A 17673-nucleotide genomic window follows, 5' to 3' on the forward strand; every position below is an offset into this window, starting at 1 on the left:
GTTTCAGACTTTCGGTCGGGGGTTTGGGGAGAGAGGGAGGGCACGAAGGGGTGAGGGGAGGGGGCATGTGGGTTTTGGGGTGGGGGTGGGGGTGGGGACGTGAGAACTTTTAAAAAAATGATGTTTAAATAATGTTTAAATTTTTATTTAAAAAATAAAATTACAATAACTTGACACTTGTCCTACAACGAGATTTTTTAACTATCAATATAATCGATACACCTAAAGTAAAAAAATTATAACGTTAAGTATATGGATAAATAAAAAAAGAGTTTGAACACTTATTTTATAATTAATTTAAATAAAAAAATTTAATTTAAATATTCAATTTTTTTAGTTAAAACAAATGCTTAACCATTTTAAAGTTAATTTTGTCACCATCATAAAATAAAATTATGAAAAATTAATAATTAATGTTTGACACGAAATATATTATTTTAATTTTTTTTAAAAATAAAAATAAAAATCATTTTTTTTTCTAAAAAATCACTTGAAATTTGTAAAGTTCTTTATATACCTTCAAAATTGAGTTTATTTCGTTATTAGCCACCATCACCGTGAGAGAACACTGATCAATGTCAAAAGCCATTGTCCATTTTCCAATTTAATTCGGCTGTCACCGAGGAGAGTGGATTCCCCATCAACAAGAGGACATGAGATGATCATTTCGAGACACATGACGACCAATAGGCATTTCCGACGAGACTTGAGAAAGTAACTCGAATTAGACTTATTGATTGTGAATTTGAAGTATTTGAGATTTAGTAACTTAAGGAATTAGTAACTTGAGGAATTAGGGAAGTTATATCGTACGATAGTTTTAATATACGATTAAGAAAAGATGTTATCAATTTTATTAATTTTTTTAACAAAATCGGTAAAAAATTATCAAAAATATTATTATTTCTACCCAAAATATTATTGAGCGTTTTACCGAGTTTAGTAATATATCTAATAAAGCGCTATCTAAAACATTATTTTTTCTACCTGATATATTACCAAGTCGGGTAAAGTGTTCATTAATAATAAAATCAATAAAAATAATAATATTTTTTATAATTTTTTTATCGATTTTATTAAACAAAAATAATAAAACTAATAACACATTTCTTTAATAATTGCCGTACGTAAGACTTCCGAAGAATTAGGAAATGACTAAGAATGAAGGTTTGGTAACAATCGAGTAGACATCAACGAGTACATACAACAGAATTGATGCTTTAGGATTAATAATTTTATTTCTTCTTAGAATTTAGAAAAACTTAACTTTTCCATTTAAAATTTAAAATTTTATAAATAAATTATATCCCATGCTCTGTTCTGGATGATGAACGAATATTTTTTTAACTACTGTTAACGGTGAACGTACATAATCAATTACGTCTCATACTTTACTAAAAAACTGATGGTAAACTACGTATTTAGTATATAAATTATTAGTTTTAGTTTGTTTTAGTACTTAAATTTTTAATGTTTTTTAAAATCATATCTAATATTTATTTTTTATTTCATTTTAGTACCTCCACCGTTAAAAACTTAACATGTTTAGTACGTAAACTATCAGGTTTGATATGTTTTAGTATCTAAACTTTCAATTTTTTCAAAATTAATCATTATATTTTGAATGAGGTACTAAAATGAAATAAAAACAAAATTTTAGGTATAATTTTGGAAAAAAATGAAATTTTAGGTATTAGAACGGATCAAAACTGATAATTTATATACTAAACACGTAATTTACCTAAAATTTTAAACATCTTTTTTAACATTTATTTTTGGAAAAAAGTAGGGGTGTAAATGATCTGAGCTTGAACGAACAAGGTTATGTTCATGTTCGTTTGCTTATTTTTGAAGGTTTTCGTGTTCGTTTAAATTTTCAATATCGTGTTCGTTTATTTATTTTTGAAGGTGTTCATGTTCGTTTATTTCTTGTTCACGAACATGTTCATTTAATGTTCGTGAACTTGTTCGTTTATATGTTCATGAACATGTTCATTTAACGTTCGTTTATATGTTCATGAACACGTTCATGAACATGTTTGTTTAGCGTTCATTTAGTGTTCGTTTAGCGTTGTTTTAGTGTTTGTTTATCGTTCGTTTATATATTCATTTTTTAATTTCATTTGCAAGCTAAACAAATGATAAAATTATGCCATTGGTGCTTAAACTCATTAAAATTCATAGTTTAAAATACAACTTTTATCATATGTTCTATTTAATCCTTATATTCATCAAAATTTAAAATGTAAAATATAAAATATAAAAGGAAAATGAGAATTGGGTAAACGAGTTTGTTTCAAGTTGATAAACGAACTCATAAATGAGCTTATAAATGAGCTTATTCATGAGCATAAACGAACCAAACACGTCTTTGTTCATGCTAATTCATTTATTAAATGAACATTACTTTTTTTTGTTCATGTTTGTTTATTTAGCTTAACAAACGAACATAAACGAACGTTATACGAACGATTCACGAACAGTTCACCGAACGTTCTGTTCATTTACACCAGTAGAAAAAATACATAAGAGATCCATGTTCTTTTAAAAAAAACCATTTGTTGCCCTTGTATTATTTCTTCTCACAATGTGACACTCAAACTTAAAAAATAAACTCAATATGGCCCTTTACCAACGTTTTTCATCATATGACTATTATGATACTGATGTGACAGTTCATAGTGTTGACATGGCAATTTACGGTACTGACATGACAATTCATCTACCACGTTTGAATTATCAATTTAGTTCATCTACCATGTTACACGCCACATTATCAACCACTTCGGATAGATACACGTCAACTCCATAGATCGTCACATCAACTTTCGTATCAGTACAATAACGATTGAATGATGAAAACATTGGTTAAAAGATCACATTAAACTTATTTTTTTGGTTAGAGGACTAAATTAAAAAAATGATGTGATTGTCACATTAATTTCTTTTAAAAGCACAACAACCTCTATGTATTTTCTATTTTATTTTTAATGAAATTGATAAATTATAATCTTGAGATTGTTGTAAATCCATGACCACATTTAACTGGGACCATACGTTTCCCTCAGCTGGGTTTATGTGGTTGGACCGTCTATACACATTTGGGATTTCATTGAAAATGGAACGATATGCACATGGCACTGAGATCAAGAATGATGGTTGCTAAGAGGGGAATTTGGGAACACCTAACCTTTGTTGGGAATGAGGTTGGATCTTCCTCATGGGTAATTGGGGGGGACTTCAATATTATTGCAAAAGCAGAGGAGAGCTCTGATTTTGATATTATGGGTATTCACTGCACCCCTGACATGAAAGACTTTCAGGATTGCTTGGAGAATCTTGACCTCATGGACCATCCGTTTATTGGGCCATTATTTACATGGTCGAACAAGCAGGATGAATCTTATTTAGCTCATAAATTAGATAGGATGTTAGTCAATGATCAGTGGCTGCTTGATCACCCCTGATTCTTTTGCTGAATTTGCTGCCCAAGGAGTTTCTGACCACTGCCTTGGTTTACTCTGGTCACACAAGGATGGCATGACCAAGAGACCTCGCCTTTTTAAATTCTTTAATTGCTGGACCGGGCATGAGCAATTCTTGGGTATTGTTAGAGATACTTGGTATGGACAGAGTGGGGATAATGCCATGAGCTGCTTGTTCCTCAAGTTGAAAAGGCTCAAGCCCCGTCTAAAGGAATTGAATAAGGAGTACTCTTTTGATATCTCTGGCAGGGTAAGTAGCAAAAAGGCTGAATTAGAATTGGCTCAAATTTTTAATCTGACTCACCCGGAGCAGCGAAAAGTTGATGATGAGAGGAGGATTCAAGCTGAGCTAGTGGATTTGGAGATTGCAGAATCTATTTTCTACAAGCAAAAAGAAAAAGCTCACTGGCTTAGGGAAGGTGATTTAAACACCAGATTCTTTCATCAGAGGACACAAGTAAATCAGAAAAAGAATACAATCAGATTAGTTATGGGTGAGGATGGACAGAGATATGATACCTTTGATGGTATGGCTGCAGAGTTAGTGAAGTTATTCACTAATCTTATTGGCTTCACTGACCCTTTGGTTAAGGGTTCTCCTATTGAGAGTTTGAAAGATTTACTGAGGTATTCTCTGCCTGATGGAGCTGTTTCTTTTCTCACTAAGGAGGTTAGTAATTTGGAGATTAAAGAGGCTTTATTTAGGCAAGGGAATGACAAAGCCCCGGGTCCAGATGGCTTTACTTCTGGTTTTTTTCAAAGCTGCATGGGAAATTGTGGGCAGTGACTTTATTTCTGCCGTGAGGTATTACTTTTAAACTTATTTCTTGCTGCCTGCTTTTAATGCTACAACTTTAATGTTGGTTCCAAAGTCCTCAAATGCTTGTTTTGCAAAAGATTTTAGACCGATATCTTGTTGTTCTGTAGTCTATAAAACTATAACTAGAATCCTTGTAGATAGACTTGTTCCCTACTTTCTTGAAATGATTTCCAAGAATCAGACAGCTTTTGTTAAGGGCAGGAATATAGTGGATAACACTTTGTTGGCTCAAGAAGTGGTTAGAGGATATTCAAGGAAAAATCTTTCTCCTCGGTGTGCTATTAAAATAGACCTCCAGAAGGCTTTTGACTCTGTTAATTGGGATTTTTTGCTGAACATTCTTAGAGCAATGGGTCTTCCTGAAATGTTTTGCAATTGGATCAGTGGTTGCATTACTACTCCTATGTATTCTGTTTCTTTGAATGGCAGCCTGGTGGGGTTCTTTAAGGGGGACAGGGGGATTAGGCAGGGTGACCCATTGTCACTCTATCTTTTTGTTATAGTGATGAATGTGTTGTCTTCTCTCTTGAATATTACTGCTATGAAGGGTGTTTTTAAGTATCATCCCAAATGCAAACGAATCCAACTCACCCATCTTTGTTTTGCGGATGATCTATTGGTCTTTTGTCATGGTTCTCTTGAATCTGTGCTTGGAGTCCAAAGTACTTTGGAAATGTTTTATGACAGGGCTTAAGTTAAATGTCTTGAAAACTGAATTCTTTGTTTGTGGCTTGAGTGAAAACACCATTGATCAGATCCGGTTAGCTACTGGCTTTAGAGTGGCTCAGCTTCCAGTTCGGTATCTTGGGGTTCCCCTAGTCACTCGAAAGCTCACTGGTAAGGACTGCACTGCTCTGCTTGAAAGAATTAAGGATAAGTTGAGCCAATGGTCCAGCAAAAAAACTCAGTTTTGGAGGGAGATTGCAGCTTGTTAAGTCGGTCATCTTCAGCATTTTTAATTTTTGGTGTAGGCAGCTTATCATACCTAAAGGGATCATTAGGGATGTTGAGAGGCTTTGTATGCGGTTTTTTTGGAAGGGTTGTGACGCCTCGGCTAGAGGAGCCCGTGTAGGCTGGAACCAAATTTGCTCCCTTAAGTTTGAGGGTGGTTTGAGACACAGGGATCTTTCTCTTTGGAGCAAATCTTGTTGTCTGTTGCTTATAAGAAATATCTTAGCGGAGGAAGGCTCATTGTGGATCGCCTAGGTGAAAGCTTATTGTTTTCAATCTGCGAATTATTGGGAAGCAATTTGTAAACCCCACTTCAGCTGGATTTTGGCTAAACTTTTGAGGCTGCGAGATCTTGCGAGTAATCTGTTTTCTCCTGGTACTAATTTGCGCCTTATTAAAGGCATATGGGTATGGGACTGTATTAGAGTTAGAAGGGAGAAGGTGAGTTGGCATAAGCTTATCTGGTTCACGTCCCATATTCCCAAATTCTCCTTAATCTCGTGGATGGCCATCCTCGATCGACTGCCAACTAAAGACAAGCTTTCCCGTTTTGGTTTAACTGTTGATGTTGCTTGTTTGGTATGTGGTTCGGACTCTGAATCAAGGGATCACTTATTTGCTGCTTGTCCTTTTGTTATGGATGTTTGGAACACTGTTATAAGCCTTTGTGGTACTCGTTGTGCTGCTCTTACCTGGGATCAACGCCTTAGCTGGATGGTTGGAAACCTGAAGGGCAAAACTTTTCGGGTACAGATTCTAAAACTTGCTTGGACTGGTTTTTTGTATTATATTTGGGAAGAGCGTAACTATAGGCATTTTATAGGCATCTCAAGCTCAAGTGAGGTAATTGTAAAAAGAATTAAGGTGGCAGTGAAAGCAAAATTGTATAGCCTTAGTTTACATAGAGTAGATGATGGTCAAGTGAGGTAATTGTAAAAAGAATTAAGGTGGCAGTGAAAGCAAAATTGTATAGCCTTAGTTTACATAGAGTAGATGATGGTAATAGATTCTTATACATAAACTGGGAACTTTTTAGTTTGTGACAGTTCATTTTGTAGCAGCTAAACTGCGATTTTTTTGGATGGAATATAATTTACTTATAAAAAAAAGAAAGAATGATGGTTGTTATCTTTTTCTTTTTAACTTAGGAATATGGGTAAATGGAAATGGTGAAAATAATTAAAATTTATGGACCCTATTAAGCAATGTGTTTAAGGTTTTATTTTGAGGGAATTAGGATAGCTGTAGCCTGCAGTGGGTGGTGGCCTCATGGGTTGTGCAGTTGTGCGTCAGATATTTATCGCCAATTGCGCCGACCGTGGAGCCACACTACCACACAGATTCCTTCCCGCTGCTAAACGCATCAAAAACATCAGACTTTGGTTTACCCTTTTACCTTTTTATATTCCCTATGTGCATGGAATCATTTTTTTACTATTCATTTACCGTTTTGATTCACTTCATTACGATAGTTAATCGATCAACTTTTAAGCCACTAATAGCTAGGTCTACCCCCGTTTTAGAGCCCACATTAAGGCCCATATCACTTTCTTCTTTTATGTTTCATTGATAAAAAAAGTTATATATCAAATTATGAGTAAATATTATTTTATAATTATTCAAAAAAAAGTTATAAATTAAATTATGAGTAAATATTATTTTATTATATGCAAAAAAATCAAATTATGAGTTTTTAGTTTAATTTATATATCAAGTTATGACTTAATACCCAAGGGGTGGTTTTCTCATGTCAGATCATTCATTCGTTTATAATTTATTTCTATTGTGATGGTGAGAGTTTGGGTACATCATTTAATTTGCCTTTTTATATTTTTTATTTTTATATGTTAAGTTTGGTTGAGGTTGACATCTCACTTATCTTATATGCTTCTTCAAACGAGTCGATGATTTTTTTAATGTAAAAACATAGTTTTTATGACATATATATTTAGTAATATATTTTTAGTGAAAAATTTGATTTGACTGTAAAATTATTATTTATTAGGTAAAAATTTAAAAATATTATAAAATATCCATTTCAAACCAACATAAAAAATTAGGTTTTTTAACTTTTTCACTTCTTACTTTGTGTTTAGAAGCAATTTTATACTTTTACTCTTATTAATGTATGAACTCCAATCATTTACCTTAGAAAAATAACTTTGAAATTTAATTTAATTTATTAATTATATATTTATATTTATATTTTAATAATTTAATGTTAACATCTTAAAAAATAATTTTTTACTTAATAATTTATTTAATTACTCAAAAATAAATAAATTTTTATTTATATATTAAAATATTAATAGTGAGTTATTATAAAATATATTTTTATTATGGTTATATTGTTTATTTGTATTTGTATATTTTTATTATGATTTAAATTGATATATTTCATATATAATAATTTCTTTTAAATTTATTTATAATATATTTTTTTTAATTTTTGAATGGTTGAAAATATAATTATATCATTTACATTATTTTATTTTAAATTTTAAATGAATAATTATGGTTAAATCAAAATAATTAAAATATTATCTTAAATTTCAAATGATAAATGAGTGGTTGTAGTTAAATAGGAAGAATTATTATTCCACAATAATTTTAAGTCCACACGTTAAAAGGTATGATAATATATTTTTTCTTAATAAAATATTATATATATAAAAATATTATTATTGACTTATCCTAAAATACCTTTTTATATTTTTATTATAGTTTAAGTTAATGTATTTTATATCATAGTATTAATAAATGTAAGTATTACTTAAATATTATATTTTTAATTTATAACATAATGTATATAATATACATTTTATCTTTTCAAAATCGTCATTTAGTAATAATTTCAAACAATTAAATTTTAAACTGCATTTGAAAAGAAGTTTTAAAAGTAATTTTCTACGACAATTTTAAAAGTTATTTTTCAACAGTAATACCAAATTGACCCTGTTCGAGTCAAAAATCACGTTTCAAACATAAATTTTAGTTGAAAATGAATTATTTAAAAATACTTTTATAATAAAATGAAATTTTGGACAAAAACAATTCCATAAACATTCCCAAAACGAAAAGCTTTCAAAAAGAGCTTTGCCCATTTTAATTTAAAATTTTAATTTAAAAATAAAAATAAAAACCATAAAATTAAAAAAAATCATAAAAATAAAAAGAAGTCCATAAAGATTCTTTAAAAAACCAGTTTTTTTTTCTTCTTCTTCTTATGATTTTCCAAACTTTTATGATTTATTTGTTAATTTTAAAAATATAATTTTAATGATTATAGAGGTCAAAATGAACAAATTAAAAATTTTAGAATCCAATAGTTATTTAGATAACAGTCAGTAGTGAATGGCAATGAAGGTGGTGAGTCGTAGATCATGAAAGGAGATTTTAGTTGAATTTAATGGTCAAATCGATATTTTACATACGATTTAGAGAATAAAATTATATTTGATCTAAAATTTAATATTAAATTAATATTTTATCTAAAATTTTAATAATAAATTAAAAATTAATATCTTTCATTAACATGTCACGTCAACAAATTAACATAAATTAAAACTCAATGATTAAAATATAACAACTGCTGACATATATGACCAAAACATAACCTTTTTAAATTTATTGAAGAATGTACAAATACAAAAGGAAAATGGTAGTTTATCCAATTTTATATTAAACAATGACCTCCTCCCATCCTATTAAGTATTAGGATAAATTAAATATTTAGTATATAAACTATAAGTTTTAGTTGGTTTTAATATCTAAACTTTCAATTTTTTCAAAATCATACCTAATGTTTAATTTTCATTTTAGTTTAGTATATCATCATTAAAAGCTTAACGCGTTTAGTACCTAAACTTTCAAAACTTAACTTTTTTTTATTAAGTTAAGGTGATTACAAAGTAGTATTCATTCTAAATATTCTCAACTATTTAACAATGAACGCTTAATCACTTTACTATAGTCGCTGATGCTCGAACTCGTGACATATAAGAATAATTATCATTTGATTCATTAAATTTTCAAAACATAACGTTAAATTTTGAACAACAGTATTAAAATGAAACAAAAACTAAATTTTTTAACAAGTATTAAAATGAAATAAAAATTAAACTTCATGAATAAATTTAGATACTAAAACATATTAAAATTAATAGTTTAAATACTAACGTGTCAAAATTCCAAACCTATTGTATAATCTCAATCTTACACCGGCGGAACGGATCACTATTAGTCTCATTCATCTTCCTGTTATATGTCTCAAATCTCCAGCCAAATATTTCACTTTATTTTCTGCATTTTTTCCCCATCACTCAATGTCCCCCAATCCCAAATATTTTCCTTCTTTAATGAGATTTAACCCAAACGAAACAAAGAATTAGAGCTCACAATGCGTGCTGAATCAAGCTCCGCAACAGCGTCGTCGTCGTCGGCGCCGTCCCCAAGTGGGAAGAGAAGCAGAGATCCCGAAGATGAGGTTTACGTCGACAATCTCCATTCTCACAAGCGTTATCTCAGTGAGGTTTTTTTTCTTCTTCCTTTATTTTATTTCACTCGTTTTTAAAATACCCAAGCTCTCAATCTTTAATCCTTATTTAATTCTATCCTATTAGATATTCGTAGTGTAGAAAGTTTGATCATCTAATTTTTTTTTCTAGTTTAATTTATCTGGGTAGTTGACATTTCTTTATCTCGGTTTATTTTTTTTGGGAAATTGCATTAAAGGGTTTCAAATATTGGGAAATTGAAGTATTTGCTTGCAGATAATGGCGTCTAGTTTGAACGGATTAACAGTTGGGGACCCACTTCCTGAATATCTCCTGGAATCTCCTGCTAGATCCGAAGCTACTTTCTCTCCAAGGTTAGTTGTTGCAGATAACCAAACCCAGAATTATGAAAGATTGAAGAGACTAAATGTTATGACCCACCCTTGGATTTAAGCTACTGATTGATAAATGTTGATAACTACATCAGCTTGTTATACATGCTTTTCTATGTTGATCAATGGCTTGAAGATAGCAATATATAGAAACACATTGTGCAATATCTGTCTTTGGCATTGTGCTTATGTGGGAATCCATCTTTTCTAACAAGATGCTGATATTATGTTAATCTTGCACTAGCTCTTATTTCGATATCTTGGTGATTCTTGTGTTGAATTTTGCCTGTGACTGGACTGCATTCTATGAAGGTCTCGTCTTCAATTTTTATGTGATGAGGATGGATTGTATTTGTATGAGGTTAACCACTTAGCTAGTTATCTGTAGGTTTGCTTAAGTTGGATTAGGTTTCAAATGCTCAGTTTTGCTAGCATTTCCGGATGCTAATTTCGAACTTAATATTTGTATGATTTACTTCAACGGTGTAAAATATCTGTTTCTATGTTTCTCCTGACAATGTGATTAAGCTTTTGCATCTTTGTAAAACTCATCCTCATTTTTGTTTCTAGGGATGAGATGGCATGGCAATATTCACCAATGTCTGAAGATTCAGATGACACGCGATTGTCCGAGACACCTATGAACACTTACTTCTCCCATCCTGATAGTCGGCCTACAAGTCCTGTTTCTCCATATAGAAAGACCTCTGAACGCATTCTGCTCCACTCCTTCAACCAGTTCACACCATTTACCTGGAAATGTCGGCGCTGGTACTTGTTCGCAGCCTCGTAAAAGAGGGTCCGATACAGAGGGCCGGTTTCCATCCTCACCAAGTGATATTGTCCACTCCTCTGATTTAAGGAGGGCAGCACTCATGCGGTCTGTTCAGATAAAACACAGCCAGCTGGTCAATCATCATTAGAATTGCAATTTGGTCCAGGTCAAGAGAATTCGCCTAGTATCGAAGTTGAGGAACAACGATGCTCATGTGTGAAGTCTTTAATCGGTATGTTCCTCACTGGGTATGTCTGATCCTGAATTTAGTCGAGAGATCGTTTGGAGAGTCTAATTTGAATTTGAAAGCGGATGAATCTGGGGATTAGATGCTTTGAGAAATCTTCGCCAGCCTTTTTCATAGCAGTATGCATAAAATCTCGAACGAAAATCCTTTTTTGTTTTCTATTGTATTAATAACTTGATATTAATAGAATACTTTTTATTTATATTAAATTATGATAATATCAGTAATGATTAATGTGATCATGAATTTTATGAAAGCAATGAGAGGGAAAATTGGTCACGTTTATACGGGTTAAACCCCGATTGAGGCTCTAACAGGCTTATCTCGGAAGCTGTCGTAAGCAAATGCCGTTTATTTGATACTCAAATTCTAATGAACTCATTCTAGTAATTTGCTGCTGCCTACTGAGATTCACAACTCAGATTCTTTTGATGGCGGAAAGCTAGCATCTGCCTTCAGAGGGTGATCTTCAAGGTGAAGCAAGCTATGATGCAGAAGCTGCAGGTCGTTGACACAAATCTTCTTCATCCGTATTTCCCTTTCCCAGTAAGTAAAATGTCCACCAATTTTAAACGCCAAGTCATCATCTTCAGCATTGCCATTTTCGGTCATTGCCATTGAGGGAGACTCACCATCTTGTAAACGGGCTGACCATTTGGACTCATCCATGACTATAGAGTTCAATCTAACAATAAGAATATCTACAATGTTAGTATGAACCAACTTACAACATGCCTTAATGTTACTCAAACCATAATATTGGCAAGACCTACCGAAAGCAAACCATTTATTGAATGGGTTGAAATCAGAAGAAATTATATATTTGATGACAAAACTTCAATAATTGTGTAAATCAAACACACTATTAATTGATGCAATCGGAACGGTTCTTCTTCTATGGTTCAACTAAGCTTAAAAAGGTTGCCTTCCAAATATGAGATTCAAATCTGCACAGAAAATTTCCATTCATATGAGACTAACCTCAGCCTGCTTGCTGCTCACCCCTCTCTCTAGTGGAGCTTACGCCTTCCACTTGTTACGACTAAACAACTAAGCTAGGAAAGGAACATCAATTTGCTAATCAGTGACTTCAACATGAACAAACCTCCAGTGATTTCTGATTTAGACCTGAAGACACCCTATCCCTCCCACGCTAAAGAGAAATTCATTTCAAAAGTGGAGGAAGAATCTCCTCAGTTTCAATAGAAAAATGTTTCATTTTAATATCACATTTCTAATATGGCACTTAATTACCTATCATTATCGAGAAAATCTAAAAGCAACAAGAGCAAAGCTCAATGTGACTAGCATTGCCAACAAGAAAAGCGCTAATAAGCTTATTAAGACTTTAATTTCACTCAGATAATTGCCTGTGGACTTCATATCTGCCCCACTAACAGCTTACCGCAAGGGTGACAAACATGCATGACCACGATTATATCCTAATAAAATAAATTTAAAAAGATCTGCAAGATTGTAACCACTATTAATAGAAATGGTGAATGTTTCTTACTTTTTAAGTATGGTCTTTGTGTCTGTCTCACCATTCACTCTAAATGAGGCATCCACAACATCCTCTTTCAACTTCACAAGACCCTCGAAAAGACCACATGATTTGCATGTAAAGTGTATTGCTGATTCTGCAGTCTCTAAGCTGATGTTCCTAATTCTAATTATAACAGTTTCCGAAGACTGCAGTGGCCATATTAGGAGAGAGACTTCCTTCACTGTTACATAGCCCATTGATAATGCTTCCTTTCTTGACTTCTCAAGCTGGAAAATCATATATTAACACTTTATGTTTTACCCAAAAGAATAGGTGACCGTATGAAGAGGGGAAAAAGACATGGAAAAGGAGGAAGGAAAGTTCTATAGTCAAGAAAGAAAATACCTTAAATTCAATGTCACAACAATCAAGTCCGTTTGGAACTGACCTTTTGGAAAACTTTGACACCTTGCCAAAAACTGAAATTGTTTTCTTCAACTTGAGACAGTCGATTATAGAAGGTACATTCTTAATCGTAACAGAATGTGAAGTTCTGAAATTAGATTTTTCGTCATTATTGTTCTGAAGATCTAGAGAAGGAACAGAAGACTTTGCAACTTTATGTGACACATCCTTGATGTTAAGGTGGCTGTCTGCCTTAAAATGTGACCCATTTAACTTCTTTTCAGCACCACCAATTTTCTACATAAATTAGAGAATTTAGATGGTGATCAAGTCAGAGCACAATTGACAACATGGAAAGCGGAAATAGCAGTGAAAGTTTATTCATTATACATGCACTAGCAGTGAGATGTCAAAAGGAAAATACACAAAAGAACATGCAGGAATGATCGCGCACACACAGCCAGCTCAGACATGATTGGCAATAGAGAGAGGAAAGGGAGGATAAGAAAGAATGCTTACCACAAAATGCTCAGGCTTTCCCGTCTTCAGTTTCCGAATAATACCTCCAACCCTTTCCTCTGGTAAGCCTAATTCTGCAAAATCATCATCATCTGTTGAAGTATGCAATGACCGCTTTAAGCTCTCAAACCCTTTTGACTGAATGCTGCAACCACCCGTACATAAGATAACTTCATATATAATATGTGCAAATAGAATCTATGAATTCCAGTATTAGATATATAATGCAAATAGAATCTATGAATTCCCGTACATAATGCACTACTTGAATGTATGATCTTATTGGAAAATAAAACAGCAGCTTGATTCTGCTCCTAAAAACTGCAAGAATGTTCGCACACAGAAAAGCTTTTCATTTACAAAGCGACACTAATTATTGCATTATTCTTATCTTCTCACACATTCCAAAATACTAATATTAAAAATGAAAGCATGTTGATGAAAAACAGGAGCACGATGCTAGTAGAGAGTATTGATTCAAATGACTCCCTCATTAATGCAATCATATGAGCACGTCAAAACAGCTGTGGAATAATAAAGCATGCATTACAGAAGAATTGTAGAAACTCTTGAACATACTACTGTTGAAATCACACTACATCTCAGAGCCAATACTACCGAGGCATGTCAACAAGCATATCCAAATAATGGCCTCAACTTCACATAAATGAAGTTTCATCCATCAATATACTAAAACAAACAAAGTAAAACAATGACTCCTATCATAATAACAAATAAGCTTTCTCATCCTCCAGCAAGAAACCATGCTAGGTGCCTTACTGTATTCTTTTATGCGATAATGTAATAAAGGCGACAATAGTTGCTACACTCATGTTAATCCTAGTCTATAGTGTCCAAATTCCTTGCAAGAGAGAAATGACTTACTACTACTAAGGGTGTGTTTGGTTCACGGAATGTAAGATTACCAGTGGGAATAAAAGATTACCAGGGAATATGATTACTGGGAATGTTGTATTTTGTGTTTGGTTGGTTTAGCAGGAATGTAAGATTACCGTGTTTGGTTAAAGGAATAAAAGATTATTGGAATGTATATTTGACCAAATTATCCTTATTATATATTTGTATAATATTACAATTGTAAATATTTATATATTTTCTTTAAAAAATTAAATTCATATTTTAATTGTTTTACAAAATAAAAAATATAAAAAAGGTTTAATGAAAGGGTAAATTTTTTTAACCCCTTAACTTCATATAAAATTTTAATTATAGGTCTTTTTTGTAAATCTAAAATAATTTAAGGATAAATTTATAATTTAACCTTCGTAGAATTTTTATTATTCAATGACAGAAGAATGATATTTTCGAAAAAAAATAAAAATTTAAAATCATTTTAGTCCAAAACGCCGGTAATATTACAATACATAAGGGGAGGGAGGTAATGACATTCCCGGTAATACACCCAAAAAATCTACTATTGGTAATAAAACATTACCGGAAATGAGATTTCCGGCCAACCAAACATGTCCTTGAACCAAACACCCCCCTAAAAGATAAACCCTTAACAGAATCACCCACAAATGGTTTTTTGTCAAACATCATCCCATCATGGTATGAAACTTAAGAAACAAAGCACAGCTAAATTGTCAAGAATCAGATTTACAGAGGAACGTGAAATGCCGAAACTCCTTTTCGCATAGTTCGATCAGTTAATACCATAACAAAAGGAAATGTATAGCATTGAGAAGGCAAAATTGTAAACGAGCCATAATAATACATTAAAGAAAAGCAAGTCGTAATAAAATAAGCAGAGAAACTTGCCAGGTAATAGGAAGCGCTGTTTTCCTCGCTGAAACAAAGCCACTATAACCTGTGGGGAAATTGTTCGGTGCGTCAGTTTCATCGTTTTGGGTTTATTGCGAGTTAAAAGATAGGGAAGAGGGGGGAAAGGATACAGTTTTTTTAGAACTTACCGGTGAATAGATGATAGACTGGAACTCGGAATCTGCACTTAAGCATCGCCTCCGAGCTTGCTTGCAGCGCTCTTCTCGTACGATAAACGAGCGCGGCTTCAGGGCATCGAAACGACAAAAATGGAGAATCGAAACGACCGTGTTTAAAACCATTCTCCAAATAATGGCGTGCTTGTTTAGGGCTAGATATGGGTCGGGCATAGTTGGGTTTATTGCGGCCCGTATTTTCTCGTGACATAATATTTTCGTTTATTTATGATTCTATCGTATATGTTTAGAGCTAGGATTGATGTAATTTGATGATGGTTTCTTCCTCTTCAAATCAGCTCTCAAGTACTTAAATCCACCTTAATCTGCAACTCTTCACACACCTTAGTAATCCTTCAAATGTCGAACCACACACAGTCAATACGCAGCCCAAAGGATTCTAAAACCATCATCCAACAATGCCAAAAAGAAGGAAAACTTTGGTTACATATACCTGCATTCTTGGGCAATGATCTCCGGGAGCCTTGTCCATGAGCTTGGTCAAAATGTCATCCTCTTCCGCCGTCAATCTCCCGATTCTCACAACACTGCGCCCGGCCCTCCCCCATGACAAGCACTTGCGCCACTCAGCTCCAAAAAGTATACAACTTTGTCCCTTGCTGTAATCCGATGAGAGCAACAGGAAGATAGTAGCAGTTTGACTAGCGGAGTGGTTACTTATTGAATTGCTTGTCGTTATATACTAGACAATGATCAAATTATAGTTTAAGAAATAAAATTAAGTGTAAAGGGTACCTGATAGCTCGAATTTTAATTTTGTCGATCTTATTTTATAACCTCGATTATTAGTAATGCAAGGTATCATTTTAATAAAAAATTGAATTAGTTGGGGAAGACAAATGCTTACCTCTAAATTTGTCATTGGATGATTTTTATATTTCCTACACCTAAATAATTTTTAACTTTTTTTATTTGTAACTAATTAATCTTATATTTCAAATGAAAAGTTTCTCTATATTTTACTGAATTTAAATATAAAATCACAAATGAATGATTAGAGGCTTATATGGAGATTTTTTTATTAAACATGTAGGGGACTTCTTTCAACCGATTATATGGATAGAAATAAAATCAAAATAGAAACTTGTACCTCTCTCGATGTTTAGAATTTCTCTCTGCAACACGCTGCCGGCCGAATCACCATAGAAGCATCGGAGCAACAGGATGCGACCAAAACAGTCCGCTTCAAACCCCCAAGAGAGGCAGAGGAACAACATGATGAGATGGATGTAGAGGGTGGCGAAACTTTGGCTGAAAACATATCTACCCAGGCGCCTTCATACCCACTAGTCCTAACGGGCAGTGGTAACCAAACGAACGGTTCTGATTCGGATAAGGACTCTTGGATGAGGATATAATCACTGGAATCCAATCCGGTTTACCATCTATTCAATTTTACGATCGGGCTTATAAGCTCATGGAAGCGAGCATGGCCAGGACTGCTGTGTTGAAGTTGCTGGGCAGGAACATAAGTCTAAACGCTCTATCCAACAGAATTTTCACGCTATGACAGCCTTCTCAGCCGTTTACTCTTATGGATCTCGAGAATGGCTATTTCTTAGCCAGATTCAAAATGAAGGAGGATTACATCAAGGTTCTAACAGAAGGTCCATGGATCATATTTGACAAATATCTCACAGTTCAACCTTGGTCGATGGACTTCCGTACATCCCAACCTTACCCGACGTTAGTCATTGCTTGGATTCGGTTCTCCAGTTTACTGGAATATATGTATAATAAAAAAATTCTCAGCAGCATTGGAAACCTAGTGGGTCGAGTGGCCAAATTAGACTTCCATAAAGACACGAACCATCGTAGAAGATTTGCAAGAGTGGCGATTTACATCGATCTTACTAAGCCACTTGGGTCGAAAATCATGATCCTGAATAAGGTTTAGATAGTGGAATACAAGAACCTCATATCTGTGTGCTTTTCTTGCGGTTGCTTTGGGCATATGAAGGAGGCGTGTAAGGCCGAGAAAACGTCCCTCCACTCTAACCCGACTGATCCGGAGACCATTATCCCCAACAAAAATCATATCGAAGTTGTTGGTGACGATAACCGGACTAATACTGACACCATGACACCCGGTGAAAATCAGGCCTCCTCGGAGTT

At 33.3% G+C, this 17673-nt stretch overlaps 1 protein-coding gene and 1 pseudogene across 1 annotated transcript; one reads left to right on the forward strand and one right to left on the reverse strand.

Annotated features, from left to right (window-relative positions):
- Positions 1 to 975: 975 nt before the first annotated feature.
- On the reverse strand, positions 976 to 15748 carry LOC120135382. Its single transcript, XM_039151652.1, has 7 exons — positions 15511 to 15748; positions 15359 to 15407; positions 13577 to 13721; positions 13058 to 13354; positions 12680 to 12939; positions 11585 to 11851; positions 976 to 987 (listed from the first exon to the last, which is right to left on the reverse strand). Exons 1-7 carry the CDS (start codon positions 15746 to 15748, stop codon positions 984 to 986), a joined length of 1260 nt encoding a protein of 419 aa, XP_039007583.1. The 3' UTR covers positions 976 to 983.
- LOC120135267 lies at positions 9505 to 11303 on the forward strand (annotated as a pseudogene).
- Positions 15749 to 17673: the final 1925 nt, after the last annotated feature.

The sequence above is a fragment of the Hibiscus syriacus genome, unplaced genomic scaffold, assembly GCF_006381635.1.
Source record: "Hibiscus syriacus cultivar Baekdansim isolate YM2019G1 unplaced genomic scaffold, ASM638163v2 tig00110607_pilon, whole genome shotgun sequence".
In the NCBI taxonomy this organism is placed as follows: Eukaryota; Viridiplantae; Streptophyta; class Magnoliopsida; order Malvales; family Malvaceae; genus Hibiscus; species Hibiscus syriacus.

Excerpts from the sequence above, each read along its gene's own strand:
- LOC120135382 (XM_039151652.1), bottom strand. The coding sequence starts at position 15,748 with ATGTCACGAGAAAATACGGGCCGCAATAAACCCAACTATGCCCGACCC. Across the intron at positions 12,940-13,057 it reads GTTGTGACATTGAATTTAAG|CTTGAGAAGTCAAGAAAGGA; the intron begins GTATTTTCTTTC and ends ATGATTTTCCAG. Across the intron at positions 11,852-12,679 it reads ACAAAGACCATACTTAAAAA|ATTGAACTCTATAGTCATGG; the intron begins GTAAGAAACATT and ends TCTTATTGTTAG.